Raw genomic sequence first — 27,834 nt, 5'->3', positions numbered from 1 at the left:
ACCCAACCCCATGACCCCTAGCCTGGTGATACCGTTTGAGCGGGGCCAGGTTTCGGGGCCGGTGAACGCGGAACTTTGCTCGCACACAGACGCTACAGCGCATGAAACAGCGCCTCTAGCTTTCTCGGAGGCAACGTAGCACTTGTAGCGTGACTGTTCACGAGCGCATTTAGCGCCCTGTAGACACACTTAGCAGTCTTAAATCTATTTTGTTTTCATAAAGCAATACATACCCAGGCAACGCAGTAAACGCAGCGAATCCAACTTTGCTAGCACATAGACGTCGTAGTGCATGAAACAGCGCCTCTAGCTCTCTCGGAGGCAACGTAGCGCTCGTAGCGGTGCTGTTCACGAGAGCGCTCAGCGCTCCCGTTATCAGCTTCTCCTTATTCTCAGCGAATAAGCGCTGAAAATAGAAAACATTTAAGACTCACGTTCTTTTTTTTTACATTCTAGCTATTTATTAAGACATTTATGGTTAAACATGGACAAGAACATTCCTATGAGTGACTATGATATGCATATACAAGTAAAATTAAGATCTGATTTTCATGGTTTCTTACTTATAACCTTTGGTAGAAAGTAGTACCTATGATTTGTAAGTTCTCCACTATTTTATTTAAGCACATAGTGAGCTTTCTACCAAAAGTTATGAGTAATGAAAAAATAAAAATGTCCTAAAGCATTTTTGTGGAAGGAGTAGGTAAATGTTTTTTTTTATGAATATGATATCCCTTTGACCAAAAGGCAAAAAGAAGTTTTTTATTTCCCTGTGTTTAGTGTACCTACATAGCAAGCTATTGTGAGCCTTGTGCGCAAACTGCAAGGTTCAAATTAAAGTGTCAAATACCCAAAAATATATATAGGGGACTTACTATATCCCATGTAAGTATCCGCCACAACAGGGAAGGGGCCTACAAGGCACAAACAAATCAAAATGGCAAACAAAACACGATGCAAATCAAGAACAAAATTAGATGTATTATGGCAGCGGGTGAAACATGCAAGTAAAAATATACAGGTAAATTACATATACTTTGTGATTGATATTAGGGAGTTTTCCCGGTACTGTTTTCACACAAAAAACAGTACCTTTTTGTCCCAATTATCGCCATGCAAATCAGTAAGTACCAGGAGCATACCCTATAGTTCGTTTTTTTAGCATTAGAAATAAGGTAAACAATCTTGATGTGTCTTTTAATTGAAAAACACATTTTAAAAATACGGCAAATATGTAACAATTATGAATCTAATACGATCATTTATTTCTTCTGCTTTCATAAGTTATAGTTACTGTTAATTTTTAAAAAACGTTTTTCAATTAAAAGAGATGTCAAGATCGCTTACCTTCTTTCAAGTTCTTACTAATGCTAAAAAAACTAACTATACATGATTGATATGTGTTTTTTTCCATTTGGTTTAATACCGTATATATTTATTACCATATCACTAACAGAATATTTATCGACACGTATAATGGTATGCTTGTAATGTAACATAGACTTTATGATTCGTCGTTTATGATTTATGAGTCATATGGTAAGGTCGAATATCAAAAGTATAAAAACCATATGTATATCAATCACAAACTTGAACTAACCAAAGTGTGTTTTTAATAATGTTTTTTGAATAATTATCTAACTAATTATTAATTAATTTTCACAAACCATTCACTGACAAGTTCGCAAAATACAATGCCAAAAAACAAAGTTACGAGATTGTGATAATTGTAGCAAACGAAGATTACTCATTCAATATTTAAATAAATAAAGCAAGATGTTATTAGTAAAAGCAAAAAGAATAGATAGTATAGAGGGGTCCTGTCATTGTAAATTTTGTAGTCACTGTAAATTTACTGCCATCTATCGACACACGACTAAAACTCAAAATGAAAACGTATAAAGTTACTAAAAAATGTATATATATGGATAAATGATTTTATTATTTTTATATCATTTTGATCCATGTTCATTCACTGATATCTATGTGTAAAAATTGTTAAATATGAAACGGTGTCGTCACGCCATCTAGCCGAGGATAGGCTAAAGGTGTGTGCGGCATCTATTCGAGAATGACTTTGACTTGAATTCCGAGGCACGTTTTTTCCTTAGACTTTATTCGTCTTATACGAAGTTACATATGTCTTTGGTAAAAGCTTCTGAAGTCAAGTCCTGGCGGTCTAGCATGAGTTGCGTTCTCGCGCGTGACTCGATATTTGAAATCGGGCTAGATGTATGAGAACGCATCTCATGCTAGCAAGTCTGATTCTAGAGAACGAGCTTTATTATTATGTTAGTAAAAGCAATTTTCCATGGACATGATAGATAGTCATGATGCTAATGATAGGTGAAAAAATAAACAAGGGTTGTTTCTATACAAAATGTTCAGTCACCTGCAAAAAACTCATGCACAATCGAGCGCGTAAAAATATCTCATGTATTTTATTTATTTAAACTTTATTGCACAAAAATATACAATTATGTATTAATGACGAACTTAATGCCAAAAGGCATTCTCTACCAGTCAACCATAGGGCCAAACAGAAACACTGAAAGTTGGTGCAAGGAAAAAGAAACTATCCAGTAAATACATATAATCATATTATAATGAGAGTAAGTATACTATTAGTAGAGCCAAAAGCACGAGTTATATTAATAAGGGTTTCCGCGATCGAGTTTTTCACTAGATGACAGCACCGTGGCGAGAGGTCTAGCTGTCATAATGTTTAACCATGTTTTTTTTATTGGTGGATTTTGACAGCAGCTGTCAAAAAGACCTCTCGTCACGGTGCTGCCATCTAGTGAAAATCTCGATCGCGGAAACCCTCAGTGCGCGCTTCGTTGTGCTTGCTCTTATTGCAGGTCTGAACCCACTTTAATTACTAATAAGTAATAACTGTTTGTAAACTTACGTCAGCACTGACGGAATAGTTGAGTCCGCTGTAACCGACGTTAGCGTTGAACCGTTCGATCACCTCCGCTCGCGTCATGCCCACAGGGTTCTGGAATAATCTGGGGACAAATGTGTTGCACTTAGGACTCTATGCATCGGTAATAAGGTACAATCACGAGATGTGTTTTTTTCTGTTAGCCTAGTTTAGTGTCCCACTGCTGGTCAAAGGCCTCCCCTCCTTTCCTCTGATCTATAGTGTATGGTGTGACGAGATGTATAGATAATGTAAACATCTCAACGTAACTTAAACCGCAAATATGCTGTAGATTATTGCAAATTCCCGTGATTCCCATTTTTTGCGAATTCTTCTAAATCGTCTCTTCATCGTATATCGATAAAAAGAAAACTTTAAAAGGGCTACATAGACGAATGACAATTTCATTGGATTTTATTGTTCTTAAGAAATAAATTGCAGGTAAATTCACAATTAGACTGAGAGGTGTCTCCTTTAATGAACTGTTCCCAATAGGGGGTATTACTGCAATGTTCTGCCGCTGAGTGCAGCACTAAGCTAGCTAGTAAACCATAGAGTAACTTATACATACTGTGCCTTAAACTGTTTTTTGAGAAGTTTTCACAGACAATAAAATATGACATTGATGTATCAAAGCGGTTTGTTAACAAGGGCCTACCGGGAAACGCGAAAATCGATATTTTGTTATCTGCATCTTTATCGCTCGAATATGCAAGAGTGATAGAGATGTTAGATAACGAAATTCCGATTTTCTTGTTTCGCGGTAGACCCCCAGATTGTGATGGATAATGGTAGTGGCACCACCTAGGCAGAGTTTTGCGTAATATTCCCTATTTGAGCGAGATGCAAGTCCGTGGCATACTTTAACTATGAAATGGATACCTGAGATGGTTGGAATCTGTCTCCACGTCTACAGGCTGGTACAGCGGGCCGACCCGGGGTGTCTTTGTTCTCTGTGGTACTGTTAAACTGCGTTCTTTACAAACGTCTCATACGGTACCCAGCGGCGTAGCATATGTGTTTGCCGCCCGGGGCCCATCAGAAATATGCCGCCCCGTTTATGATCAACATTAGTGGTCAGACATGACAAAGTTCGGTAAAATTTTTTAAATATTTTTTTCTTTCTTGGCTGGCTATCATTTATTGAGAACTGAATGCAATTACTTGCAAATTACAACACAAAAAAAATTACCTACTTAAAAACCAGAATAAGAATGCTTTATTTGTAAAACATAGGTACACAATAGGTCTTAGATAGTTATGTTATATACATTTGAACACTATGTTTTGCCAGTTGGCATACAAATGTCTAAGATAACGACAATCTAATTCAATATTGCAAAATGTATTACTTATAAAATAAATTAATTAAAATTTGTAATTAAAATTACATTTAAAATTAAGATACAATTAAAATAGGTACAGTTCAAATACAATTATGTTTTATTATAAAAAGTATAAAAATTATGCAGTCCTTGTAATCATAGAGATGCCTGGCCCCTGTTTCACCAACGTGACAGGTGCGGCGAATTGTAAAATCACTGTTGCTGACGTCACAGGCATCCATGGGCTACGGTTACCGCTTACCATCGGGCGGGCCGTATTCCTGTTTGCCACCATCATTGTATTATTAAAAAAAACTTTATTATATCGGATAAAAACAGATATTTCTCCTGCGAGGTTTCTGACAATTGTCACAAGAAACACTACAATTGTCACGAAATTCCGACATATAACTCATTACCTGTCAAGAATTACCTACAATTCTTCTAAATCTTTATCTTCAGAAACCTCGCAAGAGAAATATCTGTTTTTATCCGATATAATAAAGTTTTTTTTAATAATACAATGATGGTGGCAAACAGGAATACGGCCCGCCCGATGGTAAGCGGTAACCGTAGCCCATGGATGCCTGTGACGTCAGCAACAGTGATTTTACAATTCGTCGCACCTGTCACCGATGTGAAATTGGGGCCAGCTGTAGATTATTTTGAAATTGCCGCGTTTTTGCAGGTTCAACTTTCATTAGCCAAACTCTTCTCTCGCTAATTCGACACTATTTTCTGAAAACTCCTCATTACACCTTTCAACATACGTTCATAGTGTTAATTGCTGCTCTGGCTTCTTTATTTGTTATCAAGCTAACAGTAAAATAAATACTGACCGATAGCTGACCGATAGTGAATAAAAATAACGAACTCACTTGCTGTGTTACTTAGAAAGTTTAATAAATATGTCCATTCCTTGCACGTGTACAACTTGTGCAAGGCACAAACAATAGATAGAAGACCCAAACATTTCTTTTGCATTTTATTGCTATGAGTTCGGGAGATTCCTAGTAAGACGTCATTATAAATTTTGCTAATTACGATTTACGGAGTCTGCTCTTTGAAATTCGATTATAAATAAGTAAATACTATCGATAGCTCACAGGGAATTAACATTTTGTTCGAGTTACGGAGTCGAAATAATTCTATATTTTTCCGCGTTTTTTCGATTTAAGTATTTTAAGTACTGAGAAGATATACATTAATGACTGAGAATTACGACTTAACGAGGTTCGGGTTATCGAGATTACACTGTATTTCCAAAATAAATCGGATTAATATTATGTAGGTACAGGTACCTATTAATTACTCGGTAGATCGGTACCTAACTAAGGTAGATATGTACCTAGTTTACGCACATATACGCCTAAAACTATCAAACTAGAAATATAATTACATTTAAATTACTCAACATTTAAATACAATAAGAATAATTGGGTAGTTACCTTTCGACAATAATTCAATCATAATTCGCAAATCGAATCTATTTTTTTTCCGTAGGTATTGCACTTTGCACTAGTTGCACTGTTCTCAAAATTGAAACAAATGACGAACTTCTAATTTGTTTGTTGTCACTACTGTCTCAGTAAACAGTTGACATAAGTTCGAGAAATAAAAAACGCACACATTCCAAAATAAGGTTTAAAGTTATAAAAATAAGGAGTAATATTGTACAATATAGTAAAACAGACCCTTAAGCTCTTCCTTCCGTTCGTGTGTAAGCTCGGCGGGCGCTCGGAACGCCGCGCTCCGGCCGGCAGCGATCTCGACATCCGCACCGCCGCCTCGCGACGTTCACGCCATCGGTGCGATTTGAAAATCGTGATTTCTTAATTTTTTATTTTTTAAATTCCGTGTTTGCCGCCCCCGCTTATGTGCCGCCCGGGGCTATGGCCCCCCTAGCCCCCCCCACGCTACGCCTCTGACGGTACCTGCTTAGTCTGTGGCACATTGAAACATGTTACCTGAGATGGTTGGACTCTGTCTCCTCGTCTGCAGGCTGATGCAGCGGGCCGAGCCGGGGTGTCTTTGTTCTCTGTGGTACTGTTAAACTGCGTTCTTTACAAACGTCTCATACGGTACCTGCTTAGTCTGTGGCACCTTGAAACATGTTACCTGAGATGGTTGGACTCTGTCTCCTCGTCTACAGGCTGATGCAGCGGGCCGAGCCGGGGTGTCTTTGTACTCTGTGGTACTGTTAAACTGCGTTCTTTACAAACGTCTCATACGGTACCTGCTTAGTCTGTGGAACCTTGAAACATGTTACCTGAGATGGTTGGACTCTGTCTCCTCGTCTACAGGCTGATGCAGCGGGCCGAGCCGGGGTGTCTTTGTACTCTGTGGTACTGTTAAACTGCGTTCTTTACAAACGTCTCATACGGTACCTGCTTAGTCTGTGGCACCTTGAAACATGTTACCTGAGATGGTTGGACTCTGTCTCCTCGTCTACAGGCTGATGCAGCGGGCCGAGCCGGGGTGTCTTTGTACTCTGTGGTACTGTTAAACTGCGTTCTTTACAAACGTCTCATACGGTACCTGCTTAGTCTGTGGAACCTTGAAACATGTTACCTGAGATGGTTGGACTCTGTCTCCTCGTCTACAGGCTGATGCAGCGGGCCGAGCCGGGGTGTCTTTGTACTCTGTGGTACTGTTAAACTGCGTTCTTTACAAACGTATCATACGGTATCTGCTTAGTCTGTGGCACCTTGAAACATTTTACCTGAGAATCCTGAGATAGTTGGACTCGGTCTCCTCGTCTACAGGCTGGTGCAGCGGGCCGAGCCGGGGTGTCTTTGTACTCTGTGGTACTGTTAAGCTGCGTTCTTTACAAACGGCTCATACGGTACCTGCTTAGTCTGTGGCACCTTGAAACATGTTACCTGAGATGGTTGGACTCTGTTCTCCTCGTCTACAGGCTGGTGCAGCGGGCCGGGCCCGGGTTTCTTTGTACTCTGTGGTACTGTTAAACTGCGTTCTTTATAAACGTATCATACGGTATCTGCTTAGTCTGTGGCACCTTGAAACATGTTACCTGAGGTGGTTGGACTCTGTCTCCTCGTCTACAGGCTGGTGCAGCGGGCCGAGCCGGGGTGTCTTTGTACTCTGTGGTACTGTTAAACTGCGTTCTTTACAAATGTCTCATATAGTACCTGCTTAGTCTGTGGCGTGTTGAAACATGTTACCTGAGGTGGTTGGACTCTGTCTCCTCGTCTACAGGCTGGTGCAGCGGGCCGGGCCCGGGTTTCTTTGTACTCTGTGGTACTGTTAAACTGCGTTCTTTACAAACGTATCATACGGTATCTGCTTAGTCTGTGGCACCTTGAAACATGTTACCTGAGGTGGTTGGACTCTGTCTCCTCGTCTACAGGCTGGTGCAGCGGGCCGAGCCGGGGTGTCTTTGTACTCTGTGGTACTGTTAAACTGCGTTCTTTACAAATGTCTCATATAGTACCTGCTTAGTCTGTGGCGTGTTGAAACATGTTACCTGAGGTGGTTGGACTCTGTCTCCTCGTCTACAGGCTGGTGCAGCGGGCCGGGCCCGGGTTTCTTTGTACTCTGTGGTACTGTTAAACTGCGTTCTTTACAAACGTATCATACGGTATCTGCTTAGTCTGTGGCACCTTGAAACATGTTACCTGAGGTGGTTGGACTCTGTCTCCTCGTCTACAGGCTGGTGCAGCGGGCCGAGCCGGGGTGTCTTTGTACTCTGTGGTACTGTTAAACTGCGTTCTTTACAAATGTCTCATATAGTACCTTCTTAGTCTGTGGCGTGTTGAAACATGTTACCTGAGGTGGTTGGACTCTGTCTCCTCGTCTACAGGCTGGTGCAGCGGGCCGGGCCCGGGTTTCTTTGTACTCTGTGGTACTGTTAAACTGCGTTCTTTACAAACGTATCATACGGTATCTGCTTAGTCTGTGGCACCTTGAAACATGTTACCTGAGGTGGTTGGACTCTGTCTCCTCGTCTACAGGCTGGTGCAGCGGGCCGAGCCGGGGTGTCTTTGTACTCTGTGGTACTGTTAAACTGCGTTCTTTACAAACGTATCATACGGTATCTGCTTAGTCTGTGGCACCTTGAAACATGTTACCTGAGGTGGTTGGACTCTGTCTCCTCGTCTACAGGCTGGTGCAGCGGGCCGAGCCGGTAGCCGCGGGGGGTGGCGCCGGAGCGCACGTGCACGTCGCGCTGTCCGGCGGAACGGACGCCGTCCAAAAGTGACGCTAATAACGCGTCTCTGTAATAAAATAGAAACAATATTTTTATATGAAAAACAGTTTATGAAGCAAAACGAGATCAAACATTTATAGGAACAAAATATTAGCTAAAAAAGCAAATAATTTGATTGCTTGCGTGACAGAATATAACACTTTAAACTCACTCAGCTGAAACGTCGGAATTTAAGGTAAAAACAATGAAATTATTTTGCGGTAGACCCGTTTGTGTAATTAAATATTTGTGTGACAGAACTTGACTTTAAGACTATTCATCAGTAGCGGTGAGTACAATTAAGTTTCAAACTTCACAGGAATCGAGCCTGCCTAATTTGAAACGGTTGAGCATCTTAACCTTTTAACCGCCATAGAACTTTTCATCGAGCGTGTTCGTGTCGTCGGCGGTACGAAGTTACACGAAGTTTCGTCTTATTTATCAGACCGCGGCGAAACGAGCCCGAATTTGTTTGTTTTATACAGGGTGGCCAAAAAATAAGTGCATTCCCGTTGCCAGGGAGGTTTTGGGATTATAGTGAACAACTTTTACTCTGGGACCAACTCCGAAATCGCGAAAAAAATTTGGCTGTTTCATACATTTTGGCTGGTCCATTTTCTATGGGAGGGTCATTCATCACATCAATCTACGGCGGTTAAAAGGTTAAAGAACCTTAAAGACCCAATCGGGTCACAAGAGTCAACACCATTATTCAAGTTAGAATTATTCGAATACGAATTCCTTACCTTTCGCCGGCCATGTAAGTACGGGTCTGTCCATTCATGTACTCAATGGAAAACTTTTGTGGATGATCCCGGTCTCTCACTAAAGCGAACACATCGCTCAGCGGGCGAAGGCACACGACCTGAAAGAAAAGTTTTTTTAAATAAAAACATTTTCAATAATTTTTATGTCTACAAACAGTCAAGTACCTACACTAGCCAATAGACATCAAGAAGATTCCATGACGAAACCTTATGCGGTCGCGTAGTTTAACTACAGATTCCAATTGTTAAATAAATATAAATTAATATTATATTCTTACACAAATTGCCTAAGTCCCACGGTAAGCTCAAGAAGGCTTGTATTGTGGGTACTCAGACAACGATATATATAATATACAAATACTTAAATACATAGAAAACATCCATGACTCAGGAACAAATATCTGTGCTCATCACACAAATAAATGCCCTTACCGGGATTCGAACCCAGGACCATCGGCTTCACAAGCAGGGTCACTACCCGCTAGGCCAGACCGATCGTCAAATGTAATCTGTACACTAAATACAAGAGATTACTATATCCTGTAGGTTGCAATGGTATCACCTGCGAGATCTATTAAGCTATATACATCTAAAATAGTTTTTGTGAACTATGAACAAGTCTGTATCTATTAGGTCATTACCTATGAAATTGGCGTTTTGTTCGGAGAATTTCAACGAAACACGAATTTCCATACAATTAATTTTGCGGATATTTTTTTGATGGCTAATTCAAACCAAACAAAATTTTTCCAGTAATTTTTGACACCTTTAAGGTATGTTTTCAATATCTCCATTTCTTGAAAATTGGTACCATTAGAAAAATATAAGTAATTTTAATACTCGAACCGACAGCACATGAAAAGACCTATTTTCAAGGCTTAATTCTGAACACTTAACAATAAAAAATAACAATTAATTGTATGTAAAATCGTTGTTTATTGAGTGCACTGTAGTTTTATTGTAATTGTGTATGTACTTTTGTAAAAAAAAAAAAACTAGGATCAGACTTATATCTATGAACAAAAACGCCAATTTCATAGGTAAGGACCTAATATACACACCGAGTAGGTCTGCGGGTCTCGCTCCAAGATGCAAGTGTCGGACAGACAGAGCGTGCGCCGCATCGGTTCCATGTGCCGCGCTGGGTTAACTTTGTGAACTATGAACTCGCTCAGCGAGGTCTGATGTTGGTCGCCACTAGAATAAGTAAAGAGAGCTCAATAAGCAATTTTTCGGTGGAAAAAATGTATGGAAAATTTTGGAATTGTGAAATTAAATTGATTGATTGATCAATTGTTTGCCAAAGAAGATTAGAGTATTATTCTCATTTCGACACTAGCAATTGGCAAGTTGTATTATACACACAATTACAAAATATTCTACTAGCTTACAGTCAGTATGAAAAGTATAACTCGAATAATTAGATTTGACCCACAGTCTGACGCAACAATAACTCATCGCGTAACATTGTATTTAGACAACTACAATGATGTTAGATTAGACAAAGACAACTTCATTATGCGTCTCTCATGATTAAAACAAACATCACTAATTATGCAATTATCAAGTCTGCAAAAAGTATGAATCACTTTCATTCGGCATTCATTATAAGTGCGCCTTTTGTAGGTACTCATGTTTCGTACAAATTGCGCAATATAGTTTTAAATATAAACTAGATGGCTCTGTAGGCCTAGCACAGGAGGGGAGCGACAGTATCTCGCCCGCGAGATATACTACCCATCCCTCTCTAATGAATACAGTGAGAAAGGCGGGTAGTCATCTCACGGGTGAGATACTGCGCCCTTCCTCTTCCTGTGCTAGACCTACTGTAGGCTGTAGAACTCGCGAACCCCCATGGCTCAACCCCCTAGTAGCATTTTCGTTGGGGCCCACGGTGCCAACGGTAGGGAAAACGTTGGGATGAGGTTCGTTCCGTAGCCAACATTAATTTTGTATTGGCCCACCATCGCATTTACCAACATTCGCTGTGGCACAGATGCCCAACAATGGGCCTTTGTGTATTTTGGTACCGTTGGCTAAACAACGATAATATTCGTTGGCCCAATGATGACATATATCGCATTTACCAACATTGGCAGTGGCAGTGATGCCCAACAATGGGCCTTTGTGTATTTTGCTACCGTTCGCTAAACAACGATAACATTCGTTGGCCCAATGGTGACGAATACCGCATTTGCCAACATTGGCTGTGGCACGGATGCCCAACAATGGGCCTTTGTGTATTTTGGTAACGTTGGCTAGTCAAGGATATCATCCGATGGCCCAATGATGACAAATATCGCATTTACCAACATTGGCTGTAGCATTGATGCCCAACAATGGGCCTTTGTGTATTTTGGTAACGTTGGCTAATCAACGATATCATCCGATGGCCCAATGATGATAAATATCGCATTTACCAACATTGGCTGTGGCACAGATACCCAACAATGGGCCTTTGTTTATTTTGGTAACGTTGGCTAATCGACGATATCATCCGATGGCCCAATGACGACAAATATCGCATTTACCAACATTGGCTGTAGCATTGATGCCCAACAATGGGCCTTTGTGTATTTTGGTAACGTTGGCTAATCAACGATATCATCCGATGGCCCAATGATGACAAAAATCGCATTTATCAACATTGGCTGTGGCACTGATGCCCAACAATGGGCCTTTGTTTATTTTGGTAACGTTGGCTAATCAACGATATCATCCAATGGCCCAATGACGACAAATATCACATTTACCAACATTGGCTGTAGCATTGATGCCCAACAACGGGCCTTTGTTTATTTTGGTAACGTTGGCTAATCAACGATATCATCCGATGGCCCAATGACGACAAATATCGCATTTACCAACATTGACTGTAGCATTGATGCCCAACAATAGGCCTTTGTGTATTTTGGTAACGTTGGCTAATCAACGATATCATCCGATGGCCCAATGATGACAAATATCGCATTTACCAACATTGACTGTGGCACTGATGCCCAATAATGGGCCTTTGTTTATTTTGGTAACGGTGGCTAATCAACGATATCATACGATGGCCCAATGACGACAAATATCGCATTTACCAACATTGGCTGTAGCATTGAGGCCCAACAATGGGCCTTTGTGTATTTTGCTACCGTTCGCTAAACAACGATAACATTCGTTGGCCCAATGGTGACGAATACCGCATTTACCAACATTGGCTGTGGCACGGATGCCCAACAATGGGCCTTTGTGTATTTTGGTAACGTTGGCTAGTCAAAGATATCATCCGATGGCCCAATGATGACAAATATCGTATTTACCAACATTGGCTGTGGCACTGACGCCTAACAATGGGCCTTTGTGTATTTTGGTACCGGTGGCTAAACAACGATAACATTCGTTGGCCCAGTGAGCACAAATATCGCATTTACCAACATTGGCTGTGGTACTGATGCCCAACAATACCAGTTGAGTTTGCTTGTGGCGTCACTAGATGGCGTTACTGTCTCCAAACATCGAAGTTATAGTTATTTTCTCGATTATTCCGGATATAATCATAATATTTTTTAAAAGTAACTTATAATTCTAATAGCTAGAACTATAAAATTTATACATCAATTTAAAAAATTGTATTTTACCAACATTTTCTCAATTTAAATCTCAAAAAACATAAATCTCGCTTACGAAGTTTCGAAGTGCGGTTAGTATATATACAAATTAGAGTGTATAGTAAGTGTACTTGCTTCGGCAGTACATATACTAAAATTGGAACGATACAGAGAAGATTAACAACAACTGCTGCCTAGCCTTAGGGCCTTCATGTGGATACAACCAATGCCTACCGTAGTGTAATTGTAATATTTATCAGCAAAGGCCCAACGTCGTATTACACAACCACTTACTTAAGGTAGGGTAACTGTAGGACTCGTAAACAAAAGCCCATTACATAATTAGACTGTAGGCACACACTATAAATTACACAACTATTTACCTACGGTAGTATTGTAAGAATCCTACACAAGGCCCAACGTTAAAGTTACAATGTTGGCCCTTTGTGGGACAAGCTGTGTTGGGCCTTCAACCTGGTGCACGACTACCTACCGACCTACCTGACTTGCCGTTGGGTAATTGTTGAATTTGCAAACAGAAGCACAACGAAAAAATTGCCCTTTTTTATTTTTTGCAGTTGGCCCTACAGCAAGCCATACGGCCAAATGTAACAATTAACCAACCATCAAACAAATGTGTATAGGCCCAACCACGGCCCAACCAAAACCACCACCGTTGAATAATTGTATGATTTATTTAAATAGGCCCAACGAAAAAATTACTCTAATGGCCCTCTGTTGGGAATCTTCGGGAGGGCCTTTGTCGAGGGCCCTCCAGCAAATCGTACGGCCAAATGTAACAATTAACCAACCATCAAACAAATGTGTATAGGCCCAACCACGGCCCAACCAAAACCACCACCGTTGAATAATTGTATGATTTATTTAAATAGGCCCAACGAAAAAATTACTCTTATGGCCCTCTGTTGGGAATCTTCGGGAGGGCCTTTATCGAGGGCCCTCCAGCAAATCGTACGGCCAAATATAACGGTTGCCCAACCAATACGTAAACAAAGGCCCAACAAAATCCCTACAAGAAAATGCTATTAGGGCCATTATGAACATTTTCCAGAACCAGAATCGAAAAAACAAATCAATTCATTATCGAAGCTGCAAACAAAATTTCACGAGAATCGATTGAGAAATACGAGCTTTAGACGAGAACTGTCGCATTTTTGCCGAAGCTGGAACGCTTTCTCTTTCGATCGAACAATAAAATAAGGTCACAGGTGAATCAAGTGCGCCTATTTAGAAATACTGACGCGTTCTACCGATATGCGAATTACCGATTAGACCCCCATGCGTATTCAGCGATAAATCGATAAACGAGTTTAAAGAAAAAATCCTTTAAACTTACTTTTGTTCTTTCAAAAAGCATAAATGTACGTTAAATTTGGTTTTATAAATAATGGTCAAGAGACCAGATTCTATATTGACAAAATTTGACTAATAATTTAATTATGGTTATCAATGTATGAAGCCAAATTCGCTGATTTCTCCGAAAACATACATTTTCGCTAAAATACATGATTTAAGGCCTATCAGAGCGTTTCTTTTATTTTTTGCCATTTTATATATTGTGACCTTTTTTGCCACTTTTGTGTTTAGTCAGGATCGCGGGCCCTTTTCATCCTAATAGGAGAAAAAAAGTTTCCTAAAATTTCCATACATTTTTCAGACTTTTTGTTACCGCCGTCGCCATCGCCATACAAAGTATATGGGGAAATGGTAACACAATAGGAAAAAACTCTGGGACATTTTTTATCCCATTAGAAATAACACAAAAGTGGCAAAAAAGGTCACAATATATAAAAATGGCAAAAAATAAAAGAATCGCTCATCATTGGCCTTCAATTGAACCGTACTGTATTGTATACGACATCTTAATATTATAGCGAGCGCGATGCGCTGCGGGTAAACACATATCAAATAAATATTTATAGAGTTCAAATACATCTTCAGTTATTAAACAAATATCCCAATTATTGCGACAGCAATATAATTATATTGGTCCTAACGGATGTACCTAATTAAAAAGTTACACTTTCCTGTGAAACAGCGTATGTAATTGTATACGGCATTGATAATTCCTGTTTCATATACACAGCAACACCCTCTGACCATTTGACAACCCTATGTCCTTTACAATAAGGTTCAAAATATATCAGTTCGACGATACAACTAGCAAGGTCAAATGATAAATGATTCATGCTAACGATTCGGTTTGCTCCGAATTGGGAGTTCGTTGACATCATTAACATTTATTTAAACACATTATTATTTAAAATAACTTTCGTTTTTACTAATGAAAGAAGAAAGGGTAATAGGTTAATTAGCCAGTAACTGGTCACTTTTAGTTAAGCTAAAAATGAAAAACCGGGCAAGTGCGAGTCGGACTCGCGCACGAAGGGTTCCGTACCATAATGCAAAAAACGGAAAAAAGGGTCACCCATCCAAGTACTGACCCCGCCCGACGTTGCTTAACTTCGGTCAAAAATCACGTTTGTTGTATGGGAGCCCCACTTAAATCTTTATTTTATTCTGTTTTTAGTATTTGTTGTTATAGCGGCAACAGAAATACATCATCTGTGAAAATTTCAACTGTCTAGCTATCACGGTTCGTGAGATACAGCCTGGTGACAGACGGACGGACGGACGGACGGACGGACAGACGGACGGACAGCGGAGTCTTAGTAATAGGGTCCCGTTTTACCCTTTTGGTACGGAACCCTAATGAATTATATTCACCTATAAACAGAATTAACACTAACAGGCCAGCTTTCAATAACTGGCCACCTTATACCAAAATAAATTCTATTTATAGAATAGAATTAATTTTTAGTTTAGGGCGGCCAGTTACTGGCGAAGTACCCTAATTATGTCTATTTATTTCTTTATCATTGTAGCTCAAACGATTTTAAAGTTAAGGTTTTTGAAAAATCGTAGCGCTTTTTAGATCACAATATGGTAGCCAAAAACTTAATTAATCTTAAGGCCTTTCTCTAGTAACTTCATCGAATAGAATTCAGTACGGTTACCATCAGTTTGTCACTGACATAAACGCCGTCGAGAACGTAATTTACTTTCTATACATCTCGCTCGCACTCGCATATTAGTGCTCGCGCGACGTATAGAAAGTAAATTACGTTCTCGACGGCGTTTATGTCAGTGACAAACTGATGGTAACCGTACTGATTTCTTGATTTTCGCTCGGTAAAAAAAACTTTTGGTCTAATCTAAATTGTATAAATTTTTGCACAAAAGCTAAAAATATAAAAATTGCTGATTTATTAAACTTTAGCAAAATTAAAATTCAAAGTGTGATATCCGCGATCCCGGGCGAGCACAGCCATCTCGCTCACGCTCAGTGAGAGTGAGAGAAAAACCTGAACCTATAGGGTCTAAAGTAAAATATTTTTAAATTAACCGCCCCTCCCCAGTACACATCGCAACGAAATCTCTTCATATTTAAAGTAATCTTGGAAGCATCGTATACAAACACGGCAACAGTACCGACTTTTGTTTAATAGGCCATTGATAAGAAAAACTTGTTAACCAAAATACTTTGTTAACACTATGAACAAAGCAGACTTATTCCTTCCTATAACCAAATGAAAAGAGTTGATGAAACCATTAATTAAACAGGAAATGAAAGTACTAGGAATTCTACAGTTTCATTCCAATTGGAAACCATTAGGGCAATTTTATTTGAAGTTGTACACTACACTTTTATTATCAAGCAGAACCTTACCTTTTGACCGCCAAAGATGTCACCTGACGCGCGCGGCCACAGCCTAATATCAGGCGTGCATTTCGATAAGGATCCATGACGGGTCGCGCACGCTTAGCGTAGCGTTTAAAGGGTTAATTTATTATCCTAAACTGTCATTCAATGGAGGTTCCATGGAACCTGCTAACTATAGCTGGTCAAGCAAATCTTGTCAGTAAAAAAAGGCGCGAAATTCAAATTTTCTATGGGACAATATCCCTTCGCGCCTACATTTTTCAAATTTGCCGCCTTTTTCTACTGACAAGATCTGCTTGACCAAGTATATGTAAACAGAAGTCAGTAAATTCATCATTCGGAGACAATTTCAATACGGCGGTTTGTTTACATAGTTAGCAAGTTCCAAAGAATGACACTTTAAGCCTTTATAAGGCAGAGGGAATATATTTGATTTTGAACTTTATCTCAAATTGATATGTTTCAATTTTGCATAATTTCTGACACCCTTATGCCTAAACCAGGGTTAACAAATTCAAACAATAGCAAATGACAATCTGATCAATAGTAAAACTTAAATTTATAGCACTGATTCTCCACATCAGATATCAGAGTATATCTGATATATATAAAATGATTATCATTTTGAATCATACCTATAAAAAAACCGGTCAAGTGCGAGTCGGACTCGCGTTCCAAGGGTTCCGTACATTACTGAATTTGTAACAATGTATTTTTTTATGTGGAACGTGAAAAATGTATTTAAAAAGCCCGTAGGGGTCGGATCAAAAACTAAGTAATTAAGTCTGACTCACGGTTGACTGCACATTTCTAATAGGTTTCCCTGTCATCTATAGGGAAAGAACTATTTTGTGTATTTTTTTTTTATTTTAGACCCAGTAGTTTCGAAGATAATGGCCCGGGAATGGTCGGACAGACAGACGCATGAGTGATCCTTTAAGGGTTTTTCCTTTTGGGGTACAGAACCCTAAAAATCTAAATAATCAAATGAGTCATACCTGTACTTTCCAAATCTTTGATTGTGATAGTCCTCCAAAGTGATCATTGTGTTGAGCACTTTTATACTAATGCTCAGTGTTAGATTGGCCATTTCCAGCATCTTGTTGATGATGGTTTGATGGTCCATGGCGTTGGAGAAGAGGTGGAGGCGACTGTAGCCTCCGACGGCCAGGACAAAGCCTCCGGAGACATCTCTTACTGGGAGAATACCTTAAATAAAGAGGATAAACATGTATTTTTGGGTTTATACTATAATATTCCTACTGCAATATGTTGCTAGTAACTGCTGAGTAGTAGGCTAGTAGGAAAGTAGCCAATTACCTAACAATTGGCTAGTTTCCTACTAGCCCAATAAGCTTCTTTTTTAGAACTGTCAAAACTATTTGCTACTATGGAATTTATATGAAAACGAGTATAGTGACATCACAGTCAACTCACCTACTATTTATATTTCAATCCGATTTATTAAATAGAAATTGGGTTTAACAATAACTGCTATCTAAAGTCTATTTCAATAGAACTTGCTAACTATGTAAACAAACCGCCATATTGAAATTGTCTCTGAATGATGAATTTACTAGTGATGGGCAAGACTCCTACTTACTACTTTACTAATGTCAAACCATATCGAATAATAAAATACCAAAAGTAAAAAAACAAGTAGTTACTTATTTTTAATTTGTTTAATCACGTTCAGAAAACAAATTAGTACTTAAGAATGATGTATTGATGTATTTTATAACCGCGGCGGTAGGTACAGAGCGTGGGTTGGGTAGTGTGTAGCGGGTTTATAACACAAACTTTAGTCACAACACTACCCATCATAGACAATTGTAGAATTTAAAAGAAACAAAACCGTCATTTCAACAGGTCCTAATAACCTAACTTATGAACCCATTTTAAACTTTTAATTAAATATCCAAGATACAGTTATATATTTATGTATTTTACGGAACGGACCGTTTCAATAGTGTATATGTGTATGGTTTCAATGGTATTTGATGAGGTGGTGTGAAAGTTCAAAGTGAAACAGTGATAAAACAAAGTTACGTTGTTTGTTTACATAGTTAGCAAGTTCTATTGAAATAGACTTTATGTTTTTCTAACAATCATCTGGTGCTTTATTTCGTGCACAGTGTGAAATAATTTATTTTAGGTAGAGGAAACATTCCAGTTGTTAGTATAGAACTTATAGAAGCATCATAATGAATGTCTTGATGAGCTAAGAAACTTCGACAGATACTGTAGTCATGCACACGCAAGTGGTGCCAAACCTAATAATTGCTCCGAGCAATGCTAAGGAGCCGAACAGAGCCGACAATGCCCGAAAGGAGGAGTGTCTCCCCCCTGCTATGGGATATCAAAAGCCCTATGATAGAGTGATAAGTCATCCACTTGTTATCATTAATCATCCCACTATTAAAGTTTTATTACCTTGGATATCTGAGTAAGGGTAGCTGGCTAAGAGTGTGTGTGTAGAAGGGTCTAGTTGCTCTAAAGCACAGGGCCCAACCTCAAGGACTATTGGTAACCGAGTCCCACTCCAGTGGTGCTTATAGGCTTGAAATCTCTGTAAGAAATAACAATAATATTGAAGTTCATCTAAATACATTAGAAGTATGAAATATAGTAAGATAATTAAATGAGGATGTTATTGATTAAAATTAGACTTGAACTTAGTAAATATGTGTCAGTTAACTTCAAACTCGGGTAAATCCATTCGACCCTCTCAAATATCTACCTTATTACCTTTTCTTAATATTAAAAGTGCATAATCTGACAGATGGATTTACCCAAGTTTGAAGTTAAGTGACTCATATATAAATAGTGATGATTCAAATGACATAACTTTTCCTAGTACATGATAACAGAGCAGATGTTAGTATTCCAGTATTTCATAACATTTTATTAAGAACTCTATGTTAATTGTATTTATGTGATTTTTAAATGGTTTTGGCTGACTGAAATCTATATCTCCAAAAATTAGGTAAAATACTTACAAGAACATCTTTCTTCTCTGCAAACAAATGCCTATATTTAAAAGCCTCAGTGAGAATGAGACACTTATGTTCCGATGAGAACTTCATAGTGTCCACCTTCTTTTCCTTCTTCATCACCAGCATGAAGTCCTGGTTGGCCGTGGAGTTGGAGTGCTTGGCCGAGGCCACGGTGACCACATCCGCGTACAGCCACTTGTTGGTCACCTCCAGCCGGTCCGGGTTGTACGTGGTGATCCCGTGGGTCCCCACAGAGAACACCCGCTTGTACTTCCCCTTCCATGAGTGCTTGGTGACGAGAAATGACGCCACATCCTGATTGTCTTTTAGTGGAATCATTTTAGCATTGCCTGCAACAATGGATCATTTATATCGACAGTGACCTGGTTCAAGGAAGTACGATAAACAAATCTTGTTATGGGATCGCTAACATTATGAGTATTATGACAAAGCAGATAATTATTAAATTAATGCTCTCAATGTATCTGCTGTTCAGACAGTTTCGTTCACTTCCTAAACATTAGTTTCGACATTAGACGCACTTCCTGAAAATAACTTCAGGTCGAATCCTCCCCTTTGTAAATATATGAAACAATAATGTTCGATGAAGACGTGTAAACAACGTCTCGCGAAACATATTTTTGCCGGGCTGGAAATGGTTTTGGCATTCATGTAATACTCACAATTAAGAGGCGGACAGTCGAGCTACAATCGTTTTAGCTAATATCCGATAGGAACCACATAGTATACAAAATTTGTTATAAATTCAACAATAAGGAGGTCTAGCTTATGGGCCGACAAATCGCTGAACTTGACAGTTCAGCGTTGGAATTGCCAACGTCGATAATTGCCAAAGTGACGAAAAAGTTAAGTACATAAGAAAGCTTATTTATAGTTCTTACTACGATATAATAAACAAGAGTTGTGTCATTGTTGTAGAAATTTACAGGAAAATGCTTAAAATTATAATTTTGGACCCAAATGACCATACTGAAGGTATTCTGTCAATAGATTGTCAGCATATTTTTAGGAACAGTAACACTACCATCTGGCAAATGCCAAAAGTTAAAGATCGTTTAATAATCATGTGCTATTGAACTTTTATTATTAACAAAAGAATACATTTATATCAATCAGAAGTAAATACTGCACACAATTTTGTTAAAATTTAAATATTCTACATTGGTCTTATCAGATATTTTTGTTTTATAAGATTTTGTAAAAAAGTAAGTTAAAATACAATGTAACATATTTTAAAATATGACAGCTTTTTGTCTTCTGAACGTGCCTTTCACTTTTCGCAGTTTTCCATCAGTTTTCGACGTTTTCGTCTGCAGTCTCAGCAGTCGCGTGGAGCTGTTGCTAAAGTTTTAGTTAACTTGTGTGCCACGTATTAGCTGCACAATGGTTCTCGATCTAGACTTATTCCGTGCTGACAAAGACGGCGACCCAGACAAGATCCGTGAGAACCAACGCAAGCGGTTCAAAGATGTCGCTTTGGTGGATACTGTTGTTGAACAAGACACACTTTGGAGACGATTGCGCCATGATGCTGACAACTTAAATAAGCTGAAGAATGTCTGTAGTAAAGAGATCGGGCTGAAGATGAAGGCCAAGGAGGCCGCGGGGCCGGAAGGTCAGGAGGTGCCGGCAGAAATCGCCGATAACCTCACAAATCTTGTTGGTGATCAGCTCAAACCGCTTACTGTAAATCAAATCAAAAAGGTACCGCATTGCATCATTTTGCTTCTTCTTTATTATTAGTTTGCATGTTTATATACTATTTTTATACTTAACTATAGATATTTTATAAAGTATGACTCACATTTCCTCAACCATATGTTTCTACATAAAGAAATACAGTTGCATCATTCACGTGTAAATAAAATTTATTGTTTGTAACTCTACAATATGGTTAGAATATTTTGTCAGCTGTTTCAGTTTCTAGAAATGATTGCTATTTTCAGTGAAAGCTTTATAAAATAACACTTCATGTTATTTATTTAAATAACATTACAACAAAAAATGTCATAATTATAACTCATTTTGTACACTACCTTTTACTGCATAATTATTGAAGTTTCATTTAAATAATGCAACTGAATTTATTCAATAATCCAAATATTTCATACACCATCAATACAACTAATCCTATTAGAAATTAAAACATACCGAAACATACTCAATCATTAAATTAATAAATTACATTAAAATTAACTTGAAACTAAACTAAATTTAAACTAAGTTAACAATGTCACAACTAAGAACTAAAACATTCATGTAAATTGAAACATAAGTTTATTATAATATATTTAATTATACTTTTATTTAACATATGTAATCTGTTATTTTTTTTTTCAATAAACAAATAAGAAGAATAAGATTGACTCCATTTACTAAAAATAATTGTGACCCCTGCACCAGTAAAATTAATTTTGGTTTGTCTAATTTAATACTTGAAATAAAGAAATAAAATATCAATCAGTAAAGCTGTGTTTGTTTACAACAACTAATTATTCATCAATGAATACAGGTCAGAGTACTAATAGACGAAGCAATCACAAAGAATGAGCAGAACCTCTTAACGGCAGAGAAAACTCGCTCAGCAGCGTTACGGGAAGTCGGGAATCACCTGCATGAGTCAGTGCCAGTGGATGATGATGAGGACCACAATAAGGTGGAGCGTACACATGGAGACTGCACTGTGCGGACCAAGTACTCACATGTGGATCTTATCTGCATGATTGATGGTAAGTTTTTATTTGTATGTTGTGTTTTTTGGTTTTAATATATTTTACCTAGTAGATCCCAGGCTTCCTAAGTGACTCATGGCAAATACCCAAAAAATATTAGGAAGATTACTGAGATTACCTGTTTTATTGTACTTTTTCCTGACAGATAATACCCATTTTACATCAATCAATTTCACATCAATTTGTCACAAAAGAAATATCAGGGCTTGGAACTGGTTTAAAAAAAAAACGAAATAGCTCATTATTTTATGCTCTTTACGTAGAACTAAATCATGTATTTAGGTAACAACTTATTAGATTGCCCTATTAAAAATGAAATCGGTATTTTTTGTATAAAGAAAAAACTGGTTCCGAGCCTTGAAAAATATATCCTACTCACTTACTGAATCGGCTTCAACTTTCATAAAAAGCATGTTTCTCAAATTTATATCTTATTGCAATAAGTGACAAAAAGTTTAATGATTAATGTTTGTCAGGTATGGATGGTGACCGTGGCACAGCAGTTGCCGGCGGGCGCGGGTACTACCTTAAGGGCCCCGCCGTGTTTCTAGAGCAGGCTCTAGTCCAACTCTCTCTACGTATGCTGCTGGCTAAGGGCTACACCCCGCTCTACACTCCTTTCTTCATGAGAAAAGAGGTACAAAATTCTATTTACCTATTAAGCCCTTTTATTCTGAGTTAGAGAATGTCTCTAAGCTCAGTGTGCCACTTGGCAAAGGCCTCCTCCAGCTTTTTCCATTGGGGTCTGTCATGGGCCACAGTACAACATTCAATATAAATAAATACTAGTGGCTCTGTGAGTTCAATGGTTCAATCAATGGTTACTTAAATAAAACCATAATTTCAGGTGATGCAAGAAGTGGCCCAACTAGCCCAGTTCGATGAGGAACTGTACAAGGTGATTGGCAAAGGGTCAGAAAACAAGGGAGATTCCGCAGTTGAAGAGAAATACCTCATCGCTACCTCAGAGCAGCCAATAGCAGCTTACCATAGGGACGAGTGGCTGCCTGAAGCTTCCCTGCCTATCAGGTATGTACTCAGAAAATATGACTATGTGATCACCAACGTCCTTGACATGCCTCAAGAATTGCCAGACTTATTTAGTAGTAAACATGCATGGTAAAGCAGTAAGCTGTAAAAATGCGACACATGCTTATTGGACCAATGACGTTTAAGGCTGGTTTTATAGTCTGTATCTTTAGGTATTTAAATAAAAGTAAATAAACAATTTGTACATTTTCGGGTAGTTGTAACATTTATTGGTTAACCGACCAAATACAAAACCGCCTGGACCAGTCACTGAACGACCTGACTTTAACCTACATTATTTGATCGTGTAATGTTTTCTTCTACCCTCAACTGGCTTAAGGAGCCATTTGTAGGGTAGATTTTGTTTACTTTTATTTAAATACCTAAAGACACAGAGTATAGTATCACGCGGACTGTCCGTGCGGATCGCTTCGCACCGGACCAATATGTATTAAGTTCAGGGAGCGTTTTAGAGTAAAGCTGACGGATCCGCGCGGAGAGCTTTCTCATACAATTTAGCGGAGCGGGGCGATATGCACGGACGGTCCGCGTGACAGTAAAACTAGCCTAAGGGGCGTCCGCGTACCGGAACGCCTGCAACAAGATACGACAATCTGGCCAAGATTACCAACAGGAAACTGATGAAGTGATGAAGGTAGACAGCACATTAGCAGGAGTTTGTGGATAAGTCTCGTAGGAGTGAATTGTCCAGCAGTGAACATTTTTTAGCTGATATGATGATGTTTGTCTTAATTTGCAGATATGCTGGTCTGTCGACGTGTTTCCGGCAAGAAGTCGGCTCTCACGGACGTGACACGCGCGGTATATTCAGGGTGCACCAGTTTGAAAAGGTGAGTGTTAACTTAGCAAGAAACCTATAATAATTATTAGGGCCATTTGTACCAACTACAGTTAACAGACTGATCAACGTCACGCAGCAGAGATCTATGAAACTTCCCATACAATAAAATTTAGCGAACGCTTTAACGGTGACAGACGGTTTAGTGCAAAACTACCACAAAATTTTTAGGTAGTCGTATTTTATCCTCCATTCTTCTTCTTCAATCTAGCGTTTTCCCGGCCTAGAGCTAGGGTCCGCTTTCCTGCTCAATCTTCTCCACGTTGCCCGGTCTTCGGCATCCTCAGGTGTGAGATTGTTCTCTTCCATGTCCGCTGTCACGACGTCCAGCCAGCGCTTCTTAGGCCTACCGCGGCCGCTTGATCTAGGTCCTTGGACAGTGAGGTTGAGGCATCTGTTTCCGACGTATTTAGTCTACCGGTCTGCGGCGTATATAGCCATACCATCGGAGACGACTTTCCTGCAGCTTATCCGCTACGTCACGGATTCCGAGGCTGCCACGGATGTGTTCGTTACGTATGCGATCTATTCGCGTAACGCCCCACATCCATCGCAACATCTTCATCTCCGTGATGTGAAGCTGCTGGACATCCTCCATTACAGCACAAAAATACTTGACGATCTGTTTTGTAGTTTTTACGTCTTTTCTCTTGTCTCATGATTTTTGAGTTACCCTAAGACAGTTTTAAATTTCCAGGTAGAACAATTCGTCCTAACCTCCCCCCACGACAACGCCTCCTGGCTCATGATGGACGAGATGATCAACAACGCGGAAGAATTCTGCAAGGTCCTCGGCATTCCGTACCGCGTGGTCAACATAGTATCAGGGGCTCTCAACCACGCCGCGGCCAAGAAGCTGGACCTGGAGGCCTGGTTCCCAGGGTCCGGGGCTTATAGGGAGCTGGTGTCGTGCAGCAACTGTCTGGAGTACCAGGCCCGGAGGCTGCTCGTCAGGTGAGGATGTGAGGATGTTAGAAGTTCATAGAAGGCGGAATGAAATTCTGTCCAGGCAGGGGTGCGAAACTCCTGACTTCGGTCAAACTCGGCTCCGCTCGGCTCATCATTGCTCCGAGCAATTATTAGGGTTGGCACCACTTGACTTCCTTTTGCGTGCACGACCACAGATAAGATAATCACTTGATTTTTGACAACCCTAAATAGCCGAAAGGGATAGTGCCATATATTAGAAAGGGACAGCATGATTCGACCCTGAACCGCTGTCAAACTTCGTTATTGTAGGAAGTTTCCTTTCTGTACGGTAGTACTATTAATTATTCTGTGGTCCAGGGTTTAGAAGCAATCTAAGGAGTATCAGACCAGGAGTCTGCAGATCAAGACCCAGACAAGTTCATTTTGCGTCTGCTGCCAAAAAACTTGAAAAAGAGAATAATTCTACTTGAAAAGGATTCAAAGACAGTGATTCCTTGAGGTTTAGGATGTCTGAATTTAATAGAACCTTCTATCCGCCCATTGAAGACCATTAAAATCTGACCTCTCGCATTTAAGTGAGTATGACAGCCGATCACTAATATTTCTTCCCCTTGATCCATTCTATCATTTCCACCTTGTCAGAAATCCACCACATCTCATGCGATTTCGGCTTAAAGTTGACTAACTTAATACCTTTGTTTTTGACAGATACGGGCAGACTAAGAAGATGAACGCGGCCACAGAGTACGTGCACATGCTCAACGCGACCATGTGTGCCACCACCAGGGTTATCTGCGCAGTGCTAGAAGTCAACCAGACTGAGGAGGGCATCAAGGTAATTGTCGTAATAAAAGAATAGCATGGGGTTCTTAACTGGCAATAATTCTGTCTCAAACGTCTGTAACGCCTAAGTGGTTCTTTTAAGTATCCTTAACCTTTTCGACGCCGTATCAAACACAAAAGCTGTCACGCGGACGCCACGTCAGGGGTGCGAAACTCCTGACTTCGGCCAAACTCGGCTCAGCATTGCTCCGAGCAATTATTAGGGTTGGCACCACTTGACTTCCTTTTGCGTGCACGACCACAGATAAGATAATCACTTGAATTTTGACAACCCTAAGTAGCCGAAAGGGATAGTGCCATATATTAGAAAGGGATAGCATGATTCGACCCTGAACCGCTGTCAAACTTCGGTTTTGTAGGAAGTTTCCTTTCTGTACGGCAGTACTATTATTTATTCTGTGGCCACGTCACCGAAGTGTCAAAACTGAAATTGAACTTTATGCATATGCACGTAGGTCTATGTTGCTCTGTGGTCTGTGACCGATTAATCAGTCTTTGGCGTTTAACCTGCGGTGTGGATATATCGGTCATTGGCGTCCAAAAGGTTAACCCTTTGGATGCTTAACGTCATAAACAAAAACGTCACTTATCACAGTTATCACGGGCGCAAGCGAGCTAATATAAACCTTGAAAGTGTGAAGGTTACTTTGACAACGTACGCCATCGCGCTAAAGTCCATGGCGCTGCGGGCACGACTAGTGACGCCTTTAGGTGTTCTTGGCGTTCAAAAGGTTAATGTGGCTTATGTCCATGGGCGATGATGACTGACGATGTTCTGTGCACTTATCAGTGGATTTTTAGTGTGTGTAGTATCTAAGGTGTGTGTGTTAATAATGACTATAGGCCCCGTGCATGAACTATAGGGGGCAGCATAGGAGCCGTCAGATTTTTGGCGCGAGGCGTAAATGTGTCGTTTATGCTTCCGATGTAGCCCATAAGATGGCAGAACCTACTATGCACAAGGAAACGTACCGACGAGAACGGTAGATGGTAGCAATTGCTTTGGCAATGTACGCTATTATTAACGCCGCTCCAATATTATTGCGGCGCTATGCGACGTAAGCGCCAGCCGCCATAAGGTACCTTTTGCCGTGGAACGTCACATGTTTCCATTCAGGCCACAAGATGGCAGACCCTCCAACGCGCACGGTCCCTATAATATAATGAGTATAAACTCAATCTAATTTGTGCACTTTTGATAACAGGTACCTGAAGCCCTAAAACCCTGGATGCCGGAACAGTACCAAGACCTGATCCCGTTCGTCAAGCCAGCGCCCATCGACCTTGAAGCCGCAGCAGCCGCCAAGAAGAAGGAAGGGAAGAAGAAGTAGTTTCGCTTCCAAGATATTGACAAGGCTTAATGCATTTCTTTATTTTTATGCGAAGCATTTAAATATTTTTTAATATTATTAAATTATTGAAATGAAGTATTTTGTTTACTTACCTAAACGTAACAAAGGTGCGTAAAGGGGCCCACTGATTAACAGTCCGCCGAACGGTATCGGCCTGACAGTTGTTCGGAACTGTCAAAATTTTGTTCTAATTGACAGGCCGATACCGTCCGGCGATCTGTTAATCAGTGGGCCCTTTACGATATATTTGGCCGACGCCAGTTTATTCCCATAATTAAATATTACCCTGTGGTGCGTGGCATACGTCATAATACGTGTCATCAGGTGTCATGTCAGGCGTGGCTCACTCCGCAATTTCGTCGCGTCGCTACAAGTAGGTACATGCGGCCCACACCAATTTTGGTGTCAAGTCTAGCAGTAGTAGTTGCCGCGCACCGCTACAGGCCGCTACGGAACGGACGCCTGCTTGCGCTTGCGCCACCTTGCGGTCATATCTGTCGTAA

At 39.8% G+C, this 27,834-nt stretch overlaps 2 protein-coding genes across 3 annotated transcripts in view; one reads left to right on the top strand and one right to left on the bottom strand.

The window, feature by feature from the left end:
* Positions 1–20,447, bottom strand: part of LOC134798066 (dnaJ homolog subfamily C member 13) — a 55,123-nt gene extending 34,676 nt beyond the window's left edge. Inside the window, exons 1-9 of the mRNA XM_063770395.1 lie at positions 20,249–20,447; positions 19,569–19,915; positions 19,003–19,138; positions 17,568–17,778; positions 10,290–10,425; positions 9,208–9,326; positions 8,343–8,489; positions 2,912–3,011; positions 234–406 (exon numbers count right to left, since the gene is read on the bottom strand). Coding sequence (XP_063626465.1) covers positions 234–406; positions 2,912–3,011; positions 8,343–8,489; positions 9,208–9,326; positions 10,290–10,425; positions 17,568–17,778; positions 19,003–19,138; positions 19,569–19,904 — 1,358 coding nt within the window. The 5' untranslated portion in view covers positions 19,905–19,915; positions 20,249–20,447. The remainder of the gene's footprint in view (positions 1–233; positions 407–2,911; positions 3,012–8,342; positions 8,490–9,207; positions 9,327–10,289; positions 10,426–17,567; positions 17,779–19,002; positions 19,139–19,568; positions 19,916–20,248) is intronic.
* Positions 20,448–20,887: 440 nt separating this feature from the next.
* Positions 20,888–27,406, top strand: LOC134798089 (serine--tRNA ligase, cytoplasmic). Of its 2 annotated transcripts, none has more exons than XM_063770427.1 (8): positions 20,888–21,290; positions 22,099–22,315; positions 22,795–22,955; positions 23,166–23,347; positions 24,108–24,198; positions 24,904–25,160; positions 25,845–25,971; positions 27,185–27,406. In XM_063770427.1, the coding sequence occupies exons 1-8, from the start codon at positions 20,970–20,972 to the stop codon at positions 27,308–27,310; spliced, it is 1,482 nt and encodes a 493-aa protein (XP_063626497.1). In that variant the 5' UTR covers positions 20,888–20,969; the 3' UTR covers positions 27,311–27,406. The 2 variants fall into 2 exon arrangements, with proteins under 2 accessions (XP_063626497.1, XP_063626496.1); XM_063770426.1 differs by having other exon boundaries at positions 20,889–21,290; positions 24,108–24,202; positions 24,908–25,160.
* Positions 27,407–27,834: the final 428 nt, after the last annotated feature.

Source organism: Cydia splendana, chromosome 16 (assembly GCF_910591565.1).
Source record: "Cydia splendana chromosome 16, ilCydSple1.2, whole genome shotgun sequence".
NCBI classification, from domain to species: domain Eukaryota; kingdom Metazoa; phylum Arthropoda; class Insecta; order Lepidoptera; family Tortricidae; genus Cydia; species Cydia splendana.
The sequence above is the reverse complement of the archived record's forward strand: the minus strand, read 5'-3'. Positions and strand labels throughout refer to the sequence as shown.

What these genes read in the sequence shown, in the direction of transcription:
- LOC134798089 (XM_063770427.1), top strand. Translation starts at nt 20,970, where the DNA reads ATGGTTCTCGATCTAGACTTATTCCGTGCTGACAAAGACGGCGACCCA. An exon ending in CTGTAAATCAAATCAAAAAG is followed by an intron (nt 21,291 to 22,098) that starts GTACCGCATTGC and finishes CAATGAATACAG; the next exon opens with GTCAGAGTACTAATAGACGA. An exon ending in TCTTATCTGCATGATTGATG is followed by an intron (nt 22,316 to 22,794) that starts GTAAGTTTTTAT and finishes AATGTTTGTCAG; the next exon opens with GTATGGATGGTGACCGTGGC.